This window comes from Ranitomeya imitator, chromosome 5, assembly GCF_032444005.1.
Source record: "Ranitomeya imitator isolate aRanImi1 chromosome 5, aRanImi1.pri, whole genome shotgun sequence".
In the NCBI taxonomy this organism is placed as follows: Eukaryota; Metazoa; Chordata; class Amphibia; order Anura; family Dendrobatidae; genus Ranitomeya; species Ranitomeya imitator.
The window spans coordinates 262062884-262086811 of record NC_091286.1 but is presented as its reverse complement, the minus strand read 5'-3'; the positions used below and the strand labels follow the sequence as shown (position 1 = coordinate 262086811).

Sequence of the window (23928 nt, the reverse complement as noted above, 5' to 3'; positions counted from 1 at the left end):
AGTAATAGGTTCTCTTTAAGGAAAGAATATAGAGGTGCAAATGTGTTAGCAGGAAGGCTGCACAAAGCAGAATATTGTAATAGTCAAGTTGAGAGTTAATGATGACATTTTAGTAGATTCAGGGTTGAAGGATCGATGGATTCTGGTCAAATTTTTGAGTTGTGGGCTGCAGGAGCTAGTAAGAGATTGGAGGATCAGTTTCAAGAACAGGGCAGACAACTCCAAGACAACAGACTTCCAGTACAGGTGAATGCTTGACATAATTTATTGTGATCCACAGAGTGGGTAGGGAACATAGGTGATACCTTAATTCTGCTGATTTTAAGGTATTAAATTTAAATATATATCTGCTTTCTGTTATAGACTTTAATTACAAATAACTACCCAATCTCCAGAGTTGTTTATCCGATCCAGAGACTACATACACCTATTATCCACATTCATGGAAGCTGACAGCTAACGGGCTATAAGGAGATGGAAATTTTTCCCATCTTCCACCCGAAGGCACACGTTGTAATATATTTAAATGCATGAAGAGTTTAGTGACATGTTATTAGTGATAGCATTGTATGCTGCCCAGCAGTAGGGAAAGAAGGAGTTAATGATTAGGATTAGCCCAGAGCGGGAGGGGCTGAAGCAAAGGGACTGAGTCAGCTTCCTATCAGAAAGGCAGATAGGGCCCAACATGTAACAGAAGCAGATAACGTCTGACCAGTGAGCAGAGCCGAATAAAGTGGAGGCCCCTGAAGTGAGAGGCGACCGACTTAAAAGATAGCATGATCTAACGTAATGGCGAGGGAAAGTGATCAAATGAGTGATTCTCTGGAGACAGGATCAGGGGCAGAAGACCTAACAAGATGATCCCGAATTCGCAAGCCAAAGCCAAAGATAATGGGATGAATTGGAGCAGGGAACGTGAGACAAAGAGAGTGCTCCATGTGGTAGTTCCTAGGCATCGGCAAGTAGAGAAGCTTTTGCTGTTATTATGTATACCCCTCCTCACATGTAAAGCGCTATGGAATAAATGGCGCTATAACAATAAATAATAATAATAATAATAAGCTAAGCAAAGGCCTCGTAGACAAAGTCCACACCCAGCGAGGACTTGCATTTCCATGTAGCGTGATGGGGGGTGGAACAATAACTTGCCCATGGCCACTGCCCCTCGCCCCGTTACAGTGATAATATCTTCTCTCCCTGACCTTATTGGAAATTGGATTATCAGAACAATGAACGTATTAGAGATATTTTTACTAGTTGTACCTTTATCAAACTTAGATAAGATATACATCCCCACACCTTCAGGATTTTTGTGTCATTTGTTTGATGACATTCCATGGTACACCTTAGCGTGGTTTGCAATTTTATATTGATATTTAAAAGCAATTACTTAGTCAAGTCCCATAATTGAACTTGCTACCAATATAACTTACCTTTCTTAGGTTCTGCTGGCTCCTGTTTCTCCTGTTTTTTCTTGGTTTCTTTAATTTCAACTGATACTTTTACTGGAATTTCTACATAGGAATTATAAGTAAATTAACATCAATGTTATATTTTTATTACATATGGCTGTAGAAGGACACATTTTAGGTTAGATAAAACAATGAAACGTGCAATGAAATGTGAGATAATTTATTGTCATTGGTTTACCTTTCTTAGGCTCTGCTGGTTTGTCATGTTTTTTCTTAGTATCTTTTTGCTCTTCGTGTGTTTTCTTGGGTTCTGTGGCCTTTTCATGTTTTTTCTTAGGTTCTGTCAATATATGTTCTTTTGTTGCGATTTCTTAAAAGGAAAATGGTATAAAGATAACATATTGGGTTGCATATTTACTGGAAAAATATCATTTAACAAAAAATGCTAATTGAATTCACATAATTTAAAGAGGTTGTCTCCTAATTTTACATTAATAACCTATCCTTAGGATAGATCATCAATGTCAGATCTGCTGGGGTCCAACAGCCAATTAGCTATTAATCGATGTCGACGGTTGCCTCTGTCGGACCTAAGTACTCACTTGTCGAGTTGTTCCATCTACTTCTAGTGGCCACCGCAGAGAAATACACAATCGCCTCCTATTGAAATCAAGCTCAGCAAGTGAGTAGTTCTGGTGGCCGCCCCGCCACGGATAACAGCTGATCGGCAGGGGAGCCGAGTGTCAGACCCCAGCTGATTTGACATTGGTGGCCTATCCTAAGGATAGGACATCAATTTAAAAGTAGTGGACAAATTCGTTTAGTTGAATTATAACCATAGATTAGGCCAGGTATTATTATTATTATAGGCAGTTACATTTCTTCAGTTATGTTGCCATTTCATGTTTTTTTCTTTGGTGCTGTTGACAATGTTTTTAGGATCTCTTCAAGTAATACATCTGTGCACATAGGTATTACACTAAAGTTTATAATCTTATAAGGTAAAATGTCAATTAGGAATCAATTTTAGATGCAGTCAAATTTTAGGACTTGCAGTCATAGGTTATTCTAAATTATATTGGTATTGATTTTGACCCTTCCTAAGTTCTGCTGCCTCATGTTTTTTCTTCAGTTCTGTTGATTCTTCCTGTTTTTTTAGTGGGATAGCTGCAAAGCAATTATACAATTATATTTCATATACATTGCAATTTGATATACATATAGATTTCAAAAGTAAAATATGTAAAGAACACATTTTAGATAAGATACGATAACTTGTAATCATTAATTTTATCCCAAAATATTTAGGTTGTTTACCCTTCTTAGGTTTTGCTAACTCTTCATGTTTTCTTTTGGATTCTGCATATTTTTGGTGTGTCTAAAAAGTACATTTGGTTAAAAAGACTTTCCACTTTCAGGAAAGTGGACCCCAAATTGTGTAAAATGCTTAAAATAGTTAGCTCAACAGATGCTTCTCCTCCTTGCATCCAAAGCCATTGCTTTGGTCCTAGTATTTTGTCTGCAGTAGACATGTCACCTTAACAGCACACATCAATACTCTAGCTAGTCACTGAGCTCAGGGTCACATGCCGTCAACCTCTGCACAACCGCTGAGCTCAGTGACTGGTTAAAGTAGTGATATCATGTAAACAGCACAAAGCACCTCTCTAGCCAATCACTGAGCTCAGTGTTGCATGCCTTCAACCTCTGCACAACCGCTGAGCTCAGTAACTCCCTAGAGTAGTGATATCATGTCGACAGCACAAAGCACCCCTCTAGCCAATCACTGAGCTCAGTGTCCCATGCCTTCAACCTCTGCACAAATGCTGAACTCATTAACTGGCTAGAGCAGTGATGCACATTGCTATTGTAACTTTAAAGCTCAGCCAAAATACCAGGACAGAACAGCAGTACAGAGCTGCTATTGGATCCGAGGTTAAATACATTCTGATCTTTTTATTTTAGGCACTATGGGGCCTTCTTTCCTGAAAGTGGACTACTTCTTTAATACTATGTTTTAGTATATAGGTTTAAAATGAATAATGTTATAGAAGAAAAAATGTTAGATATTGTCAGATCAATTGATTTTTAATGATATGCCATTATAAATCATCTTATTGGTAATACCTTTCTTTGCTTCTTTCTCAGGTTCAGGCTCTTCATGTTTTTTCTTGGGTTCTGCTGGCTTTTCATGTTTTTTCACTAAGATCTCTGTAAAGTAATAAGTGAATAGACAAACTATCATATTTAGTAGTTATTGTAAGTTTTCAAGATAAAATTGAATTTAAAGGGAAAGTATAAAAAAATGTTGCTTCTTCATCTGAGCTCAGCAAGATGTAAGGGCAGAAACCCTGACTCTAGAGTTAACTCAATTACTGAGATTCTTTCTGTAGTATTGATAAAACATTTCATTATGTGCTATAACTTTCATTTATGAAACCCTGCTGTACGGTCCTCAACATTCATGAGCTCCAGTTATCCCTGCCACCCAAAAAATGATTGTCAGTTTGTCATAGTGTAGGCAGAAAGCAATCTTAAAAGCAAGGTTAGAAACAACTCTTTAAGAGGATGAGCAGAGCTGCAGCAGATAAAACAGTGATTTTCTGAAAATTACAAAAAGAAGGCCAGTAAGTGACCTGGCACAAGAGTCAGAGCTTCAGACCCTGATTCATCAAGACTGGTGTGGTTCACACCTTCTCGATGAGGAGGACTGGTGGAGTACAAAATGCATGATCATTTTACCAGTAACTGGAATAAGGTACGCCACAATTCATAACAATTTAAGCATACGGGCATTTCCACGCCTTGTAGCACCCCTATTCCACCCTAATTCCATCCATTTTCGTGAAGATGGCAAAACGTAAAAATGCTAAAAGCTATAAACTTGTTGTTAGGACTGGCGGAACGCACCAAGACAGATGATAAAGATGCGTTCGCAGTCCGGGGTCCACCGTGCAGGTGAAAACCTGCTGCTAGCAATTTGCAGACTATATGGCGGTACACTAAAGTATACACGCGTGGGTTAACCTCACCCAGCGTGAAAGAAGCAATCCTGTTAAGTCACAGGACCGCGGTACCGCACCTAAAGCGCGAGCAGGTAGTCAGCGAACTCAACCCCAACTAGGATTGAAGTCCGATTAGACCCCTGCTGGCACAACACCGCAACTGGGTGTGTAAGGAAACTGAACAACAATATTAAGGCACAAGAGTGCATGCAGTGCCGCACTGACGAACGCCACTAACCACCCAGGCTTGGGTAAGGATAGCACAGAGGAAGTGCACGGCGCCGTACTGGCGGTCACAGCAACTGGACGCTGTAATGTGTGATTAGTGCTGTAGGATAAGTCGGGCGCTAGATAGCAGCCATACTCCTTCCGCGAACAGACATTCAATAGGGTAGGGGTATCCAAGGACGACTTGCACTCACAACATACACACATTAGCAATTGTAAGACAATACTAGCGCATGGCCGTGCGGTCATGCGCAGTTTATATAGCAGCAGCACAGGAAGTGGCCACAGTACCTTTGCCCTTCCAAGACCTGCCAAGAGGACCAATGGAATGTGCTGCAGAGCCTGAGCACATGACCCTCGATCTCCAACGGGAGATCTTACCCTGGGCATGCTCAGTACGTGCAGACAAGGACTTAGTCCCAGAGAAGTCCGCTCGCTGCTGACCAGCACTGACTTTAATGGCAGAGACTGGAGAAGCAGCAGTAACTCTCAGAACAGAGTGAGAATGAGCAAGACGCTGGGACCGATGTCTTTGCTGAGCAGGCTCCACTGCGGCTGGACCAGAATGGGAAACCGCAGCGGAGGTGGCTCGAGATTCCCCCTGTGCAGAAGCGGGAACTCGACCCCTAACACTTGTCACGCAGCATCGCATTGTGCAAAAGAATCTGAGATTTACATTTTCAAAGTGTTTTATGACACATTTCTAGAGTAAGCACTGAGATTAATCATTGCCCTAGGCTCTATTTTATGCTTCCATTAGATTCAAGTTTCTTAAAATTGGAGAAAATTTCCAATTAAAAATTAATTTTAGGTCAACTAAGATAATTTAAACTATATTATACAGCATATATTGGCACTGCTATTAGTAGTAGTCGTAAATGTATTATTATTATTATTATTATTATTATTATTATTTATTGTTATAGCACCATTTATTCCATGGCACTTTACATGTAAGGAGGGGTATACATAATAAAAACAAGTATAATATATATAATATATTGCAAATCATAAGGCACATTCGATAATACTGGTGTTTACCTTTCTTAGGTTCTGGCTCAGGTTTTTTCACTGGGATGTCTGCAAAGTAATTACAGGTAAATTCTCATCTATGCTACATGTTGGTACTTATGCAAATGCAAGGCAAAATGTTATGTTAACCCCTTAGTGACAGAGCCAATTTGGTACTTAATGACCAGGCCAATTTTTGCAATTCTGACCACTGTTATGAGGTTATAACTCTGGAACGCTTCAACGGATCCCGCTGATTCTGAGATTGTTTTTTCGTGACATATTGTACTTCATGTTAGTGGTAACATTTCTTCGATATTACTTGCGATTATTTATGAAAAAAAAACGGAAATATGGCGAAAATTTTTAAAATTTTGCAATTTTCAAACTTTGTATTTTTATGCCCTTAAATCAGAGAGATATGTCATTAAAATAGTTAATAAATAACATTTCCCACATGTCTACTTTACATCAGCACAATTTTGGAAACAAATTTTTTTTTTGTTAGGGAGTTATAAGGGTTAAAAGTTTACCAGCAATTTCTCATTTTTACAACACCATTTTTTTTTAGGGACCACATCACATTTGAAGTCATTTTGAGGGGTCTATATAATAGAAAATAATGAAGTGTGACACCATTCTAAAACACTACACCCCTCAAGGTTCTCAAAACCACATTCAAGAAGATTATTAACCCTTTACGTGCTTCACAGGAACTGAAACAATGTGGAAGGAAAAAATGAACATTTAACTTTTTTTTGCAAACATCTTAATTCAGAACCATTTTTTTTATTTTCACAAGTGTAAAAACAGAAATGTAACCATTAATTTTGTTATGAAATTTCTCCTGAATACGCCAATACCCCATATGTGGGGGTAAACCACTTTTTGGGCGCACCGCAGAACTTAGAAGTGAAGGAGCGCCGTTTGACTTTTTCAATGCAGAATTGGCTGGAATTGAGATTGGACGCCATGTCACGTTTAGAGAGCCCCTGATGTGCCTAAACAGTGGAAACTCCCCACAAGTGACACCATTTTGGAAACTAGACGCCTTAAGGAACATATCTAGATGTGTGGTGAGCACTTTGAACCCCCATGTGCTTCACAGAAGTTTATAATGTAGAGCCGTGAAAAAAAAAATCGCATTTTTGCTACAAAAATGATCTTTTTGCCCACAAATTTTTATTTTCACAAGGGTAACAGGAGAAATTAGACCACTAAAGTTATTGTGCAATTTCTCCTGAGTACGTTGATACCCAATATGTGGGGGTAAACCACTGTTTGGGCGCACCGCAGAGCTTGGAAGAGAAAGAGTGCCGTTTTACTTTTTCAATGTAGAATTGGCTGGAATTGAGATCGGACGCCATGTCGCGTTTGGAGAGCTCCTGATGTGCCTAAACAGTAGAAATCCCCCACAAGTGACCCCATTTTGGAAACTAGACCCCCCATGGAACTTATCTAGATATGTGGTGAGAACCTTGAATGCCCAAGTGCTTCACAGAAGTTTATAATGCAGAGCCGTGAAAATAAAACATATTTTTTTTTCCACAAAAAAGATTTTTTAGCCCCCAAGTTTTTATTTTCACAAGGGTAACAAGAGAAATTGGACCCCAAAAGTTGTTGTCCAATTTGTCCTGAGTATGCTGGTACCCCATATGTGGGGGTAAACCACTGTTTGGGCGCATGGCAGAGCTCGGAAGGAAGGAGCGCCGTTTTGGAATGCAGACTTTGATAGAATGGTCTGCGGGTATTATGTTGCGTTTGCAGAGCCCCTGATGTACCTAACCAGTAGAAACCCTCCACAAGTGACCCCATTTTGGAAACTAGACCCACCAAGGAACTTATCTAGATGTGTGGTGAGAACTTTGAATGCCCAAGTGCTTCACAGAAATTTAGAATGCAGAGTCATGAAAATAAAAAATATTTTTTTTTCACAAAAAAGATATTGTAGCCTTGAAGTTTTTATTTTCACAAGGGTAACAAGAGAAATTGGACCCCAGAAGTTGTTGTCAAATATATCCCGAGTACGCTGATGCGCCATATGTGGGGGTAAACCACTGTTTGGGCGCACGGCAGAGCTCGGAAGGGAAGGAGCGCCTTTTTGGAATGCAGACTTTGATAGAATGGTCTGTGGGCATTATGTTGCGATTGCAGAGCCCCTGATGTACCTAAACTGTAGTAACCCCCCACAAGTGACCCCATTTTGGAAACTAGACCCCCCAAGGAACTTATCTAGATGTGTGGTGAGAACTTTGAATGCCCAAGTGCTTCACAGAAGTTTAGAATGCAGAGTCGTGAAAATAAAAAATATTTTTTCTTTCACAAAAAAGATATTTTAGCCCCCAAGTTTTTAATTTCACAAGGGTAACAAGAGAAATTGGACCCCAGAAGTTGTTGTCCAATTTATCCCGAGTACGCTGATGCCCCATATGTGGGGGTAACCCACTGTTTGGGCGCACGGCAAAGCTCAGAAGGGAGGAAGCACCATTTGACTTTTTGAGCGCAAAATTGGCTGTCGTGTTTGGAGACCCCCTGATGTACCTAAACAGTGGAAACCCCCCAATTCTAGCTCCAACCCTAACCCCAAAACACCCCTAACCCTAATCCCAACCTGATCCATAATCCTAATCACTAACCCTAACCATAATCACAACCCTTACCCCAAAACAACCCTAATGTCAACCCTAACCATAACCCTAATCAAAACCCTAAATCCAACACACCCCTAATCCTAATCTCAACCCTAACCTCAAACATTACCCTAATCCCAATACACCCCTAATCACAACCCTAACCTTAACCCTAATCCCAAACCTAACCCTAATCCCAAGCGTAACCCTAATGCCAACCCTAACCCTAATACCAACCCTAATCCAAACCCTAACCCTAATTCCAGCTCTAACCCTAACTTTAGCCCCAACCCTAGCCCTAACTTTAGCCCCAACCCTAACCCTAGCCCTAAGGCTACTTTCACACTTGCGTCGTTTGGCATTCCGTCGCAATCCGTCGTTTTGGACAAGAAACTGATCCTGCAAATGTGCCCGCAGGATGCGTTTTTTGCCCATAGACTTGTATTGCCGACGGATTGTGACGGATGGCCACACGTCGCATCCGTCGTGCACTGGATCAGTTGTGTTTTGGCGGACCGTCGGCACAAAAAAACGTTCAATGAAATGTTTTTTTGTACGTCGCATCTGCCATTTCTGACCGCGCATGCGTGGCCGTAACTCCGCCCCCTCCTCCACAGGACATAGATTGGGCAGCGGATGCGTTGAAAAACTACAGCTGCTGCCCACGTTGTGCACAATTTTCACAACGTGCGTCGGTATGTCGGGCCGACACATTGCGACGGCCCCGTACCGACGTAAGTGTGAAAGAAGCCTAACCCTAAATTTAGCCCCAACCCTAACCCTAAATTCAGCCCCAACCCTAGCCCTAACCCTAGCCCTAACCCTAGCCCTAACCCTAGCCCTAACCCTAACCCTAACCCTAGCCCTAACCCTACCCCTAACCCTACCCCTAACCCTACCCCTACCCCTACCCCTAACCCTACCCCTAACCCTACCCCTAACCCTAACCCTACCCCTACCCCTAACCCTAACCCTAGCCCTAACCCTACCCCTAACCCTAATTTTAGCCCCAACTGCTGTTCTCCTGCCGGCCAGCAGATGGAGACAGATGGCGGGCGCACTGCGCATGCGCCCGCCATTTTCTTCTGCCGGCGGCCAGGAGGAGCAGCAAGAGGATCCAGGGACACAGGTGAGTATGATAGGGTCCCCGAATCCCCCTATTTCTCTGTCCTCTGATGTGCGATCACATCAGAGGACAGAGAATTACACTTTACTTTTTTTTTTTTTTGCGGTCGCCGGTAAACAGTTAATTACCGGCAATCGCAAAACAGGGGTCGGTAAAACCGACCCCGATCATGCTCTTTGGGGTCTCGGCTACCCCCGGCAGCCGAGACCCCAAAGATTCTCGCGGGGCCGGCCGGCGGGCGCACTGCGCATGCGCCCACCATTTTGAAGATGGCGGCGCCCACCGGGAGACACGAGGAGCATCGGGGGAGATAGGTGAGTATTGGGGGGCCACCTGGGACCCCTTTTCTCTGTCCTCCGATGTGCGATCACTTGGAGGACAGAGAAATTAAAAAGAGATCGTGGCTTTTTTTTTGCGATCGCCGGTAAACGGTTAATTACCGACGATCGCAAATGCGGGGTGGGTTAAAACCCCCCCGAATCATGTTCTCTGGGGTCTCGGCTACCCCCGGCAGCCGAGACCCCAGAGAAAATCCGACTCTGGGGGGCGCTATTCACTTTTTCCACAGCGCCGTAAAATTAACGGCGCTGTGGTTTAAGTACCCTCAGCGGCCGCCGTTAAAAGGCGTATCGGCGGTCGCTAAGGGTTTAAAGGATGTTGTATTTAGACCCTAAGAAAGTGTCTTCAGGCGTGGATGAGGCTCAGGAGCTGAGTTTCCCACACACAGCAGATACTATCTATATGGCACAGCCGGCACCTGTGTCTAACAGTCGTGGACATGGCATATGAGATATCCACTTTTTGGTCATATTTCCCTCTCAGGCTGTATTCTTTTATCGCTACTCTATAATTTCTTCTTTATTATTCACTTTTTCCTTCTTTTCTTCTCTTTTTTCCTCCATGTTTAATTAGCTGGATCTCTTTTTTCCTGTCTCTTTATCCTCTCATTTCTCATTGCTAAATTAATTTTATTTGTTGTGAATTCTGTGGCAGAGCTCCCTCCTGTGGTCACAAGTGGTACTTCGGCTGATTCTCTCTATGAGCTTCCGTTGGTGGAGGAGAGTGGTACTGCGGCTTCTGAGTTTCCTTCCTCAGGTGATGTGGTGAAGTCGTTAGGTGCTGCTCTATTTAACTCCACCTAGTGCTTTGATCCTGGCCTCCAGTCAATGTTCTAGTATTGGACTTGCTTCCTCCTGGATCGTTCCTGTGGCCTGCTGCTCTGCATAGCTAAGTTGCTCTTGTGTTATATTTGTTTGATGTTTTTTCTGTCCAGCTTGCGTATTTGGTTTTTCTTGCTTGCTGGAAGCTCTGGGACGCAGAGGGTGTACCTCCGTGCCGTTAGTCGGTACGGAGGGTCTTTTTGCCCCCTTTGCGTGGTTGTTTGTAGGGTTTTGTGTTGACCGCAAAGTTACCTTTCCTATCCTCGCTCTGTTCAGAAAGTCGGGCCTCACTTTGCTAAATCTATTTCATCTCTACGTTTGTCTTTTCATCTTAACTCACAGTCATTATATGTGGGGGGCTGCCTTTTCCTTTGGGGTATTTCTCTGAGGCAAGGTAGGCTTATTTTCTATCTTCAGGCTAGCTAGTTTCTCAGGCTGTGCCGAGTTGCATAGGGAGCGTTAGGCGCAATCCACGGCTGCCTCTAGTGTGGTTGGAGAGGATTAGGGATTGCGGTCAGCAGAGTTCCCACGTCTCAGAGCTCGTTCTATGTTTTTGGGTTATTGTCAGGTCACTGTATGTGCTCTGACTTCTATGTCCATTGTGGTACTGAATTACCTAATCATAACAGTACCGGAGGCCCAAAGTACTAATGATTCTCAATAGAGGGAAAAAAGAAGTTCTGAGACCATTTTTTTTTCTCTGCACTGTGTTTTGCCTTTTTTTTCCCCTAGACATTTGGGTGGTTCAGGACACAGGTGTAGCGATGGACATTAAAGGTCTGTCTTCATGTGTAGATCAGCTCACGGCAAGAGTACAAAATATTCAAGACTTTGTGGTTCAGAATTCTATGTTAGAACCAAGAATTCCTATTCCTGATCTGTATTTTTGAGATAGAACTAAATTTCTGAGTTTCAAAAATAATTGTAAACTATTTCTGGCTTTGAAACCTCACTCCTCTGGTGACCCAGAACAACAAGTTAGGATCATTATTTCTTTTTTACGTGGCGACCCTCAGGACTGGGCATTTTCTCTTGCGCCAGGAGATCCTGCATTATGTAATATTGATGCGTTTTTCCTGGCGCTCGGATTGCTGTACGATGAACCTAGTTCGGGGGATCAGGCAGAGAAAAATTTGCTGGCTCTGTGTCAGGGTCAGGATGAGATAGAGGTATATTGTCAGAAATTTAGAAAGTGGTCCGTACTCACTCAATGGAATGAAGGTGCGCTCGCAGCGATTTTCAGAAAGGGTCTCCTTGAAGCCCTTAAGGATGTCATGGTGGGATTTCCTATGCCTGCTGGTCTGAATGAGTCTATGTCTTTGGCCATTCAGATCGGTCGACGCTTGCGTGAGCGTAAATCTGTGCACCATTTGGCGGCATTATCTGAGCATAAACCTGAGCCTATGCAGTGCGATAGGACTTTGACCAGAGTTGAACGGCAAGAACACAGACGTCAGAATGGGCTGTGTTTCTACTGTGGTGATTCCACTCATGCCATCTCTGATTGTCCTAAGCGCACTAAGCGGTTCGCTAGGTCTGCCACCATTGGTACGGTACAGTCAAAATTTCTTTTGTCCGTTACCTTGATCTGCTCTTTGTCATCTTATTCTGTCATGGCATTTGTGGATTCAGGCGCTGCCCTGAATTTGATGGACTTGGAGTATGCTAGGCGTTGTGGGTTTGTCTTGGAGCCCTTGCAGTGTCCTATTCCATTGAGAGGAATTGATGCTACGCCTTTGGCCAAGAATAAGCCTCAGTACTGGACCCAGCTGACCATGTGCATGGCTCCTGCACATCAGGAGGTTATTCGCTTTCTGGTGTTGCATAATCTGCATGATGTGGTCGTGTTGGGGTTGCCATGGCTACAAGTCCATAATCCAGTATTAGATTGGAAATCCATGTCTGTGTCCAGCTGGGGTTGTCAGGGCGTACATGGTGATGTCCCATTTCTGACTATTTCGTCATCCACCCCTTCTGAGGTTCCAGAGTTCTTGTCTGATTACCGGGATGTATTTGATGAGCCCAAGTCCGATACCCTACCTCCGCATAGGGATTGTGATTGTGCTATCGATTTGATTCCTGGTAGTAAATTCCCAAAAGGTCGACTGTTTAATTTATCTGTGCCTGAGCACGCCGCTATGCGGAGTTACGTGAAGGAGTCCTTGGAGAAGGGGCATATTCGCCCGTCATCGTCGCCATTGGGAGCGGGGTTCTTTTTTGTGGCCAAGAAGGATGGTTCACTGAGACCTTGTATAGATTACCGCCTTCTAAATAAGATCACGGTTAAATTTCAGTACCCCTTGCCGCTGTTATCCGATTTATTTGCTCGGATTAAGGGCGCTAGTTGGTTCACCAAGATAGATCTTCGTGGTGCGTATAATCTTGTGCGTATTAAGCGAGGCGATGAATGGAAAACTGCATTTAATACGCCCGAGGGCCATTTTGAGTACCTAGTAATGCCATTCGGACTTGCCAATGCTCCATTAGTATTTCAGTCCTTTATGCATGACATCTTCCGAGAGTACCTGGATAAATTCCTGATTGTATACTTGGATGATATTTTGGTCTTCTCGGATGATTGGGAGTCTCATGTGAAGCAGGTCAGAACGGTGTTTCAGGTCCTGCGTGCTAATTCTTTGTTTGTGAAGGGATCAAATTGTCTCTTTGGTGTTCAGAAGGTTTCATTTTTGGGGTTCGTTTTTTCCCCTTCTACTATTGAGATGGACCCTGTTAAGGTCCAGGCCATCCATGATTGGACTCAGCCGACATCTCTGAAAAGTCTGCAAAAGTTCCTGGGCTTTGCTAATTTTTATCGTCGCTTCATCTGCAATTTTTCTAGTATTGCTAAACCATTGACCGATTTGACCAAGAAGGGTGCTGATGTGGTCAATTGGTCTTCTGCTGCTGTGGAAGCTTTTCAAGAGTTGAAGCGTCGTTTTTCTTCTGCCCCTGTGTTGTGTCAGCCAGATGTTTCGCTTCCGTTCCAGGTCGAGGTTGATGCTTCTGAAATTGGAGCGGGGGCTGTTCTGATTGCTCGGTGATGAAACCATGCGCCTTCTTTTCCAGGAAGTTTTCGCCTGCTGAGCGAAATTATGATGTTGGCAATCGAGAGTTGCTGGCCATGAAGTGGGCATTCGAGGAGTGGCGTCATTGGCTTGAAGGAGCTATGCATCGCGTGGTGGTCTTGACTGATCATAAGAACTTGACTTATCTCGAGTCTGCCAAACGGTTGAATCCTAGACAGGCTCGTTGGTCGCTGTTTTTCTCCCGTTTTGACTTTGTGGTTTTGTACCTTCCGGGCTCTAAAAATGTGAAGGCGGATGCCCTGTCTAGGAGTTTTGTGCCCAACTCTCCGGGTTTGTCTGAGCCGGCGGGTATTCTCAAAGAGGGAGTAATTTTGTCTGCCATCTCCCCTGATTTGCGGCGGGTGCTGCAAACATTTCAGGCTAATAAACCTGATCGTTGCCCAGCGGAGAAACTGTTTGTCCCTGATAGGTGGACGAATAAAGTTATCTCTGAGGTTCATTGTTCGGTGTTGGCTGGTCATCCTGGAATCTTTGGTACCAGAGAGTTAGTGGCTAGATCCTTTTGGTGGCCATCTCTGTCGCGGGATGTGCGTTCTTTTGTGCAGTCCTGTGGGATTTGTGCTCGGGCTAAGCCCTGCTGTTCTCGTGCCAGTGGGTTGCTTTTGCCCTTGCCGGTCCCGAAGAGGCCTTGGACACATATCTCTATGGATTTTATTTCAGATCTTCCCGTCTCTCAAAAGATGTCAGTCATTTGGGTGGTTTGTGATCGCTTCTCTAAGATGGTCCATTTGGTACCCCTGTCTAAATTACCTTCCTCCTCTGATTTGGTGCCATTGTTCTTCCAGCATGTGGTTCGTTTACATGGCTGTTGTGAATTCTGTGGCTGAATTCACTCCTGTGGTCACAAGTGGTACTGCAGCTTCTGAGCTTCCTCCCTCAGGTGTTCTGGTGAGCTCGTTAACTGCTTCATTACTTAACTCCGCCTGATGCTGCTATCCTTGCTCCTTGTCAATGTTTCAGTGTTGGATCTGAGCTTCTCCTGATTGTTCCTGTGACCTGCTGCTCTGTATAGCTAAGTGCCTTTTGCTTTTTTGTTGCTTTTTTTCTGTCCAGCTTGTCTTTTGTTTTGCTGGAAGCTCTGAGACGCAAAGGGTGTACCGCCGTGCCGTTAGTTCGGCACGGTGGTTTTTTTTTGCCCCCTTTGCGTGGTTTTGCTTTAGGGTTTTTTGTAGACTGCAAAGTTCGCTTTACTGTCCTCGCTCTGTCCTAGAATATCGGGCCCCACTTTGCTGAATCTATTTCATCCCTACGTTTTGTCTTTTCATCTTACTCACAGTCATTATATGTGGGGGGCTGCCTTTTCCTTTGGGGAATTTCTCTGGGGCAAGTCAGGCCTATTTTTCTATCTTCAGGCTAGCTAGTTTCTTAGGCTGTGCCGAGTTGCCTAGGTAGTTGTTAGGCGCAATCCACAGCCGCTTTTAGTTGTGTTTAGGATAGGATCAGGTGTGCAGTCTACAGAGTTTCCACGTCTCAGAGCTCGTTCTTGTATTTTTGGGTATTTGTCAGATCACTGTGTGCGCTCTGATCGCTAAGCACACTGTGTTTCTGGATTGCCTTCATAACACCTGTCATTAGCAAACATAACAGTACAAGGAGCCAAACTAATGATTCTCAATAGAGGGAAAGAAAAAGTTCTGACATCATTTTTTTTTTTTTTTTCTGCTCTGTGTTCACTTTTTTTTTTTCCCCTAGACATTTGGGTGATTCTGGACACAGGTGTGGACATGGATATTCAGGGTCTGTGCTCTTCAATGGATAATCTCGTTATAAATGTACAAACCCATAATCCAGTATTGGATTGGAATTCCATGTCGGTATCCAGCTGGGGTTGTCAGGGGGTACATGGTGATGTTCCATTTTTGTCGATTTCGTCATCCACCCCTTCTGAGGTCCCAGAGTTCTTGTCTGATTATCAGGATGTATTTGAAGAGCCCAAGTCCGATGCTCTACCTCCGCATAGGGATTGTGATTGTGCCATCAATTTGATTCCTGGTAGTAAATTCCCTAAAGGTCGATTATTTAATTTATCAGTGCCCGAACACGCCGCTATGCGCAGTTATGTGAAGGAATCCCTGGAGAAGGGACATATTCGCCCATCGTCATCACCACTGGGAGCAGGGTTCTTCTTTGTAGCCAAGAAGGATGGTTCGCTGAGACCGTGTATTGAATACCGCCTTCTTAATAAGATCACTGTTAAATTTCAGTATCCCTTGCCATTGTTATCTGACTTGTTTGCTCGGATTAAGGGGGCTAGTTGGTTCACTAAGATAGATCTTCGTGGTGCGTATAATCTGGTGAGAATCAGGCAAGGAGATGAATGGAAAACTGCATTCAATACGCCCGAGGGTCATTTTGAGTATCTAGTGATGCCGTTCGGACTTGCCAATGCTCCATCTGTGTTTCAGTCTTTTATGCATGACATCTTCCGTGAGTATCTGGATAAATTCCTGATTGTTTACTTGGATGACATTTTGATCTTCTCAGATGATTGGGAGTCTCATGTGAAGCAGGTCAGAATGGTTTTTCAGGTCCTGCGTGCTAACTCTTTGTTTGTGAAGGGATCAAAGTGTCTCTTCGGTGTGCAGAAAGTTTCATTTTTAGGGTTCATCTTTACCCCTTCTACTATCGAGATGGATCCAGTTAAGGTCCAAGCCATCCAGGATTGGATTCAGCCGACATCTCTGAAAAGTCTGCAAAAGTTCCTGGGCTTTGCTAATTTTTATCGTCGCTTCATCTGTAATTTTTCTAGCATTGCCAAACCATTGACCGATTTGACCAAGAAGGGTGCTGATTTGGTTAATTGGTCTTCTGCTGCTGTGGAAGCTTTTCAGGAGTTGAAGCGTCATTTTTGTTCTGCCCCTGTGTTGTGTCAGCCAGATGTTTCTCTTCCGTCCCAGGTCGAGGTTGATGCTTCTGAGATTGGAGCAGGGGTGGTTTTGTCACAGAGAGGTTCTGATTGCTCAGTGATGAAACCATGTGCTTTCTTTTCCAGGAAGTTTTCGCCCGCTGAGCGTAATTATGATGTGGGCAATCGAGAGTTGCTGGCCATGAAGTGGGCATTCGAGGAGTGGCGTCATTGGCTTGAAGGAGCTAAGCATCGCGTGGTGGTATTGACTGATCATAAGAACTTGACTTATCTCGAGTCTGCCAAGCGCTTGAATCCTAGACAGGCCCGTTGGTCGTTATTTTTTGCCCGCTTCGACTTTGTGATTCCGTACCTTCCGGGCTCTAAAAATGTGAAGGCGGATGCTCTGTCTAGGAGTTTTGTGCCCGACTCTCCGGGTTTATCTGAGCCAGCGGGTATCCTCAAGGAAGGAGTCATTGTGTCTGCCATCTCCCCTGATTTGCGGCGGGTGCTGCAAAAATTTCAGGCGAATAAACCTGATCGTTGTCCAGCAGAGAAACTGTTCGTCCCTGATAGGTGGACTAATAAACTTATCTCTGAACTTCATTGTTCGGTGTTGGCTGGTCATCCTGGAATCTTTGGTACCAGAGAGTTAGTGGCTAGATCCTTCTGGTGGCCATCTCTGTCACGGGATGTACGTACTTTTGTGCAGTCCTGTGGGATTTGTGCTAGGGCTAAGCCCTGCTGTTCTCGTGCCAGTGGGTTGCTTTTGCCCTTGCCGGTCCCAAAGAGGCCTTGGACACATATTTCGATGGATTTCATTTCTGACCTTCCCGTTTCTCAAAAGATGTCAGTCATTTGGGTGGTCTGTGATCGCTTTTCTTAAATGGTCCATCTGGTACCCTTGGCTAAATTGCCTTCCTCCTCTGATTTGGTACCTTTGTTCTTTCAGCATGTGGTTCGGTTGCATGGCATTCCTGAGAATATTGTTTCTGACAGAGGTTCCCAGTTTGTTTCAAGGTTTTGGCGAGCCTTTTGTGGTAGGATGGGCATTGACCTATCCTTTTCCTCGGCTTTCCATCCTCAGACTAATGGCCAGACCGAACGAACCAATCAGACCTTGGAAACATATCTGAGATGTTTTGTTTCTGCAGACCAGGATGATTGGGTGTCCTTTTTGCCGTTGGCTGAGTTCGCCCTTAATAATCGGGCCAGCTCGGCTACCCTTGGTTTCTCCATTTTTTTGCAATTCTGGGTTCCATCCTCGTTTCTCTTCAGGACAGGTTGAGTCTTCGGACTGTCCTGGTGTGGATTCTGTGGTGGATAGGTTGCAGCAGATCTGGACTCAGGTAGTGGACAATTTGACCTTGTCCCAGGAGAAGGCTCAACGTTTCGCTAATCGCAGACGCCGTGTGGGTCCCCGACTTCGTGTTGGGGATCTGGTTTGGTTATCTTCTCATCATATTCCTATGAAGGTTTCCTCTCCTAAATTTAAACCTCGTTTTATTGGTCCGTATAGGATTTCTGAGGTTCTCAATCCTGTGTCTTTTCGTTTGACCCTCCCAGACTCCTTTTCCATACATAATGTATTCCATAGGTCGTTGTTGCGGAGATACGTGGCACCTATGGTTCCATCTGTTGAGCCTCCTGCCCCGGTTTTGGTGGAGGGGGAATTGGAGTATATTGTGGAGAAGATTTTGGATTCTCGTGTTTCTAGACGGAAACTCCAGTATCTGGTTAAATGGAAGGGTTATGCTCAGGAAGATAATTCCTGGGTTTTTGCCTCTGATGTTCATGCTTCCGATCTTGTTCGTGCCTTTCATGCGGCTCATCCTGGTCGGCCTGGGGGCTCTGGTGAGGGTTCGGTGACCCCTCCTCAAGGGGGGGGTACTGTTGTGAATTCTGTGGCTGAATTCACTCCTGTGGTCACAAGTGGTACTGCAGCTTCTGAGCTTCCTCCCTCAGGTGTTCTGGTGAGCTCGTTAACTGCTTCATTACTTAACTCCGCCTGATGCTGCTATCCTTGCTCCTTGTCAATGTTTCAGTGTTGGATCTGAGCTTCTCCTGATTGTTCATGTGACCTGCTGCTCTGTATAGCTAAGTGCCTTTTGCTTTTTTGTTGCTTTTTTTCTGTCCAGCTTGTCTTTTGTTTTGCTGGAAGCTCTGAGACGCAAAGGGTGTACCGCCGTGCCGTTAGTTCGGCACGGTGGGGTTTTTTTGCCCCCTTTGCGTGGTTTTGCTTTAGGGTTTTTTGTAGACTGCAAAGTTCGCTTTACTGTCCTCGCTCTGTCCTAGAATATCGGGCCCCACTTTGCTGAATCTATTTCATCCCTACGTTTTGTCTTTTCATCTTACTCACAGTCATTATATGTGGGGGGCTGCCTTTTCCTTTGGGGAATTTCTCTGGGGCAAGTCAGGCCTATTTTTCTATCTTCAGGCTAGCTAGTTTCTTAGGCTGTGCCGAGTTGCCTAGGTAGTTGTTAGGCGCAATCCACAGCCGCTTTTAGTTGTGTTTAGGATAGGATCAGGTGTGCAGTCTACAGAGTTTCCACGTCTCAGAGCTCGTTCTTGTATTTTTGGGTATTTGTCAGATCACTGTGTGCGCTCTGATTGCTAAGCACACTGTGTTTCTGGATTGCCTTCATAACACCTGTCATTAGCAAACATAACACATGGCATTCCAGAGAATATCGTTTCTGACAGAGGTTCCCAGTTTGTTTTGAGGTTTTGGCGAGCCTTTTGTGCTAGGATGGGCATTGACTTGTCTTTCTCCTCGGCTTTCCATCCTCAGACTAATGGCCAGACCGAATGAACCAATCAGACCTTGGAAACATATCTGAGATGCTTTGTTTCTGCTGATCAGGAGGACTGGGTGTCCTTTTTGCCTTTGGCTGAGTTCGCCCTTAATAATCGGGCCAGCTCGGCTACCTTGGTTTCGCCGTTTTTCTGCAACTCTGGGTTCCATCCTCGTTTCTCTTCAGGGCAGGTTGAGTCTTCGGACTGTCCTGGTGTGGATACTGTGGTGGACAGGTTGCAGCAGATTTGGACTCATGTAGTGGACAATTTGACCTTGTCCCAGGAGAAGGCTCAACATTTCGCTAATCGCAGATGCTGTGTGGGTCCCCGACTTCGTGTTGGGGATTTGGTTTGGTTGTCTTCTCTGTTGTGAATTCTGTGGCAGAGCTCCCTCTTGTGGTCACAAGTGGTACTTCGGCTGATTCTCTCTGTGATCTTCCGTTGGTGGAGAAAAGTGGTACTGCGGCTTCTGAGTTTCCTTCCTCAGGTGATATGGTGAAGTCGTTAGGTGCTACCCTATTTAACTCCACCTGGTGCTTGGATCCTTGCTTCCAGTCAATGTTCTAGTGTTGGACCTGTTTCCTCCTGGAGTGTTCCTGTGACCTGCTGATCTGCATAGCTAAGTTCATCTTTGCTATTTTTTTGCTGTTTTTTCTCTTCCAGCTTGTCAATTTGTTTTTTCTGCTAGCTGGAAGCTCTGGGACGCAGAGGGTGTACCTCCGTGCCGTTAGTTCGGTACGGAGGGTCTTTTTGCCCCCTTTGCGTGGATTTTGTAGGGTTTTGTGTTGACCGCAAAGTTGTCTTTTCTATCCTCGCTCTGTTCAGGAAGTTGGGCCTCACTTTGCTAAATCTATTTCATCTCTACGTTTGTCTTTTCATCTTAACTCACAGTCATTATATGTGGGGGCTGCCTTTTCCTTTGGGGTATTTCTCTGAGGCAAGGTAGGCTTATTTTCCATCTTCAGGCTAGCTAGTTTCTCAGGCCGTGCCGAGTTGCATAGGCAGCGTTAGGCGCAATCCACGGCTGCCTCTAGTTGTGTTGGAGAGGATTAGGGACTGCGGTCAACAGAGTTCCCACGTCTCAGAGCTCGTTCTTATTTTTTGGGTTATTGCCAGGTCACTGTATGTGCACTGACCTCTATGTCCATTGTGGTACTGAATTACCAGCCATAATAGTACTGGAAGCCAAAAGTACTAATGATTCTCAATAGAGGGAAAAAAGAAGTTCTGAGACCATTTTTTTTTTCTTTGCACTGTGTTTTTGCTTTTTTTTTTTTCCCCTAGACATTTGGGTGGTTCAGGACACAGGTGTAGCAATGGACATTAAAGGTCTGTCATCATGTGTGGATCAGCTCACGGCAAGAGTACAAAGTATTCAAGACTTTGTGGTTCAGAATTCTATGTGAGAACCGAGAATTCCTATTCCTGATTTGTTTTTTGGAGATAGAACCAAATTTCTGAGTTTCAAAAATAATTGCAAACTATTTCTGGCTTGAAACCTCGTTCCTCTGGTGACCCAGGTCAACAAGTTAGGATCGTTATTTCTTTTTTGCGTGGCGACCCTCAGGACTGGGCATTTTCTCTTGCGTCAGGAGATCCTGCATTAAGTAATATCGATGCGTTTTTCCTGGTGCTCGGATTGCTGTACGATGAGCCTAATTCTGTGGATCAGGCAGAGAAGAATTTGCTGGCTCTGTGTCAGGGTCAGGATGAAATAGAGGTATACTGTCAGAAATTTAGAAAGTGGTCCGTACTCACTCAGTGGAATGAAGGTGCGCTCGCAGCTATTTTCAGAAAAGGTCTCTCTGAAGCCCTTAAGGATATCATGGTGGGATTTCCTATGCCTGCTGGTCTGAATGAGTCTATGTCTTTGGCCATTCAGATCGGTCGACGCTTGCACGAGCGTAAATCTGTGCACCATTTGGCGGTAGTACCTGAGCTTAGACCTGAGCCTATGCAGTGCGATAGGACTTTGACCAGAGTTGAACGGCAAGAACACAGACGTCTGAATGGGCTGTGTTTCTACTGTGGTGATTCCACTCATGCTATCTCTGATTGTCCTAAGCGCACTAAGCGGTTCGCTAGGTCTGCCACCATTGGTACGGTACAGTCAAAATTTCTTCTGTCCGTTACCTTGATCTGCTCTTTGTCATTGTATTCTGTCATGGCATTTGTGGACTCAGGCGCTGCCCTGAATTTGATGGACTTGGAGTATGCTAGGCGTTGTGGGTTTGTCTTGGAGCCCTTGCAGTGTCCTATTCCATTGAGAGGAATTGATGCTACGCCTTTGGCCAAGAATAAGCCTCAGTACTGGACCCAGCTGACCATGTGCATGGCTCCTGCACATCAGGAGGTTATTCGCTTTCTGGTGTTGCATAATCTGCATGATGTGGTCGTGTTGGGGTTGCCATGGCTACAAGTCCATAATCCAGTATTAGATTGGAAATCCATGTCCGTGTCCAGCTGGGGTTGTCACTGGGTACATGGTGATGTCCCATTTCTGACTATTTCGTCATCCACACCTTCCGAGGTTCCTGAGTTTTTGTCTGATTACCGGGATCTATTTGATGAGCCCAAGTCCGATACCCTACCTCCGCATAGGGATTGTGATTGTGCTATCGATTTGATTCCTGGTAGTAAATTTCCAAAAGGTCGACTGTTTAATTTATCTGTGCCTGAGCACGCCGCTATGCGGAGTTATGTGAAGGAGTCTTTGGAGAAGGGGCATATTAGCCCGTCATAGTCGCCATTGGGAGCAGGGTTCTTTTTTGTCGCCAAGAAGGATGGTTCACTGAGACCTTGTATAGATTACCGCCTTCTGAATAAGATCACGGTTAAATTTCAGTACCCCTTGCCATTGTTCTCTGATTTGTTTGCTCAGATTAAGGGGGCTAGTTGGTTCACCAAGATAGATCTTCGTGGTGCGTATAATCTTGTGCGTATTAAGCAAGGCGATGAGTGGAAAACTGCATTTAATACGCCCGAGGGCCATTTTGAGTATCTAGTAATGCCATTCGGACTTGCCAATGCTCCATCAGTGTTTCAGTCCTTTATGCATGACATCTTCCGAGAGTACCTGTATAAATTCCTGATTGTGTACTTAGATGACATTTTGATCTTCTCGGATGATTGGGAGTCTCATGTGAAGCAGGTCAGAATGGTGTTTCAGGTCCTGCGTGCTAATTCTTTGTTTGTAAAGGGATCAAAGTGTCTCTTTGGTGTTCAGAAGGTTTCATTTTTGGGGTTCATTTTTTCCCCTTCTACTATCGAGATGGACCCTGTTAAGGTCCAAGCCATCCATAATTGGACTCAGCCGACATCTCTGAAAAGTCTGCAAAAGTTCCTGGGCTTTGCTAATTTTTATCGTCGCTTCATCTGCAATTTTTCTAGTATTGCTAAACCATTGACCGATTTGACCAAGAAAGGTGCTGATGTGGTCAATTGGTCTTCTGCTGCTGTGGAAGCTTTTCAAGAGTTGAAGCGTCGTTTTTCTTCTGCCCCTGTGTTGTGTCAGCCAGATGTTTCGCTTCCGTTCCAGGTCGAGGTTGATGCTTCTGAAATTGGAGCAGGGGCTGTTTTGTCGCAGAGAAGTTCTGATTGCTCGGTGATGAAACCATGTGCCTTCTTTTCCAGGAAGTTTTCGCCTGCTGAGCGAAATTATGATGTGGGCAATCGAGAGTTGCTGGCCATGAAGTGGGCATTCGAGGAGTGGCGTCATTGGCTTGAAGGAGCTAAGCATCGCGTGGTGGTCTTGACTGATCATAAGAACTTGACTTATCTCGAGTCTGCTAAATGGTTGAATCCTAGACAAGCTCGTTGGTCGTTGTTTTTTGCCCATTTTGACTTTGTTATTTCATACCTTCCGGGCTCTAAAAATGTGAAGGCGGATGCTCTGTCTAGGAGTTTTGTGCCCGACTCTCCGGGTGTATCTGAGCCGGCGGGTATCCTCAAAGAGGGAGTAATTGTGTCTGCCATCTCCCCTGATTTGCGGCGGGTGCTGTAGAAATTTCAGGCTAATAAACCTGATCGTTGCCCAGCGGAGAGACTGTTTGTCCCTGATAGGTGGACGAATAAAGTCATCTCTGAGGTTCATTGTTCGGTGTTGGCTGGTCATCCTGGAATCTTTGGTACCAGAGAGTTAGTGGCTAGATCCTTTTGGTGGCCATCTCTGTCGCGGGATGTGCGTACTTTTGTGCAGTCCTGTGGGATTTGTGCTCGGGCTAAGCCCTGCTGTTCTCGTGCCAGTGGGTTGCTTTTACCCTTGCCGGTCCCGAAGAGGCCTTGGACACATATCTCTATGGATTTTATTTCAGATCTTCCCGTCTCTCAAAAGATGTCAGTCATTTGGGTGGTCTGTGATCGCTTCTCTAAGATGGTCCATTTGGTACCCTTGTCTAAATTGCCTTCCTCCTCTGATTTGGTGCCATTGTTTTTCCAGCATGTGGTTCGTTTACATGGCATTCCAGAGAATATCGTTTCTGACAGAGGTTTGTTTCGAGGTTTTGGCGAGCCTTTTGTGGTAGGATGGGCATTGACTTGTCTTTTTCCTCGGCTTTCCATCCTCAGACTAATGGCCAGACCGAACGAACCAATCAGACCTTGGAGACATATCTGAGATGCTTTGTTTCT

General features: G+C 44.6%; 1 protein-coding gene across 25 annotated transcripts in view; it reads right to left on the bottom strand.

Annotated features, from left to right (window-relative positions):
• LOC138637428 (titin homolog) overlaps nucleotides 1–23928 on the bottom strand; it is a 1151517-nt gene that overhangs the window by 267350 nt on the left and 860239 nt on the right. For 23 of the 25 annotated variants that reach the window (XM_069726100.1, XM_069726106.1, XM_069726124.1 and 20 more), the window contains 4 exons: nucleotides 5687–5725; nucleotides 3540–3623; nucleotides 1651–1782; nucleotides 1434–1514 (listed from right to left, as the gene is read on the bottom strand). In XM_069726100.1, the coding sequence (XP_069582201.1) occupies nucleotides 1434–1514; nucleotides 1651–1782; nucleotides 3540–3623; nucleotides 5687–5725 (336 nt within the window). The remainder of the gene's footprint in view (nucleotides 1–1433; nucleotides 1515–1650; nucleotides 1783–3539; nucleotides 3624–5686; nucleotides 5726–23928) is intronic. The other 2 variants (XM_069726111.1, XM_069726126.1) reach the window with 1 other exon arrangement.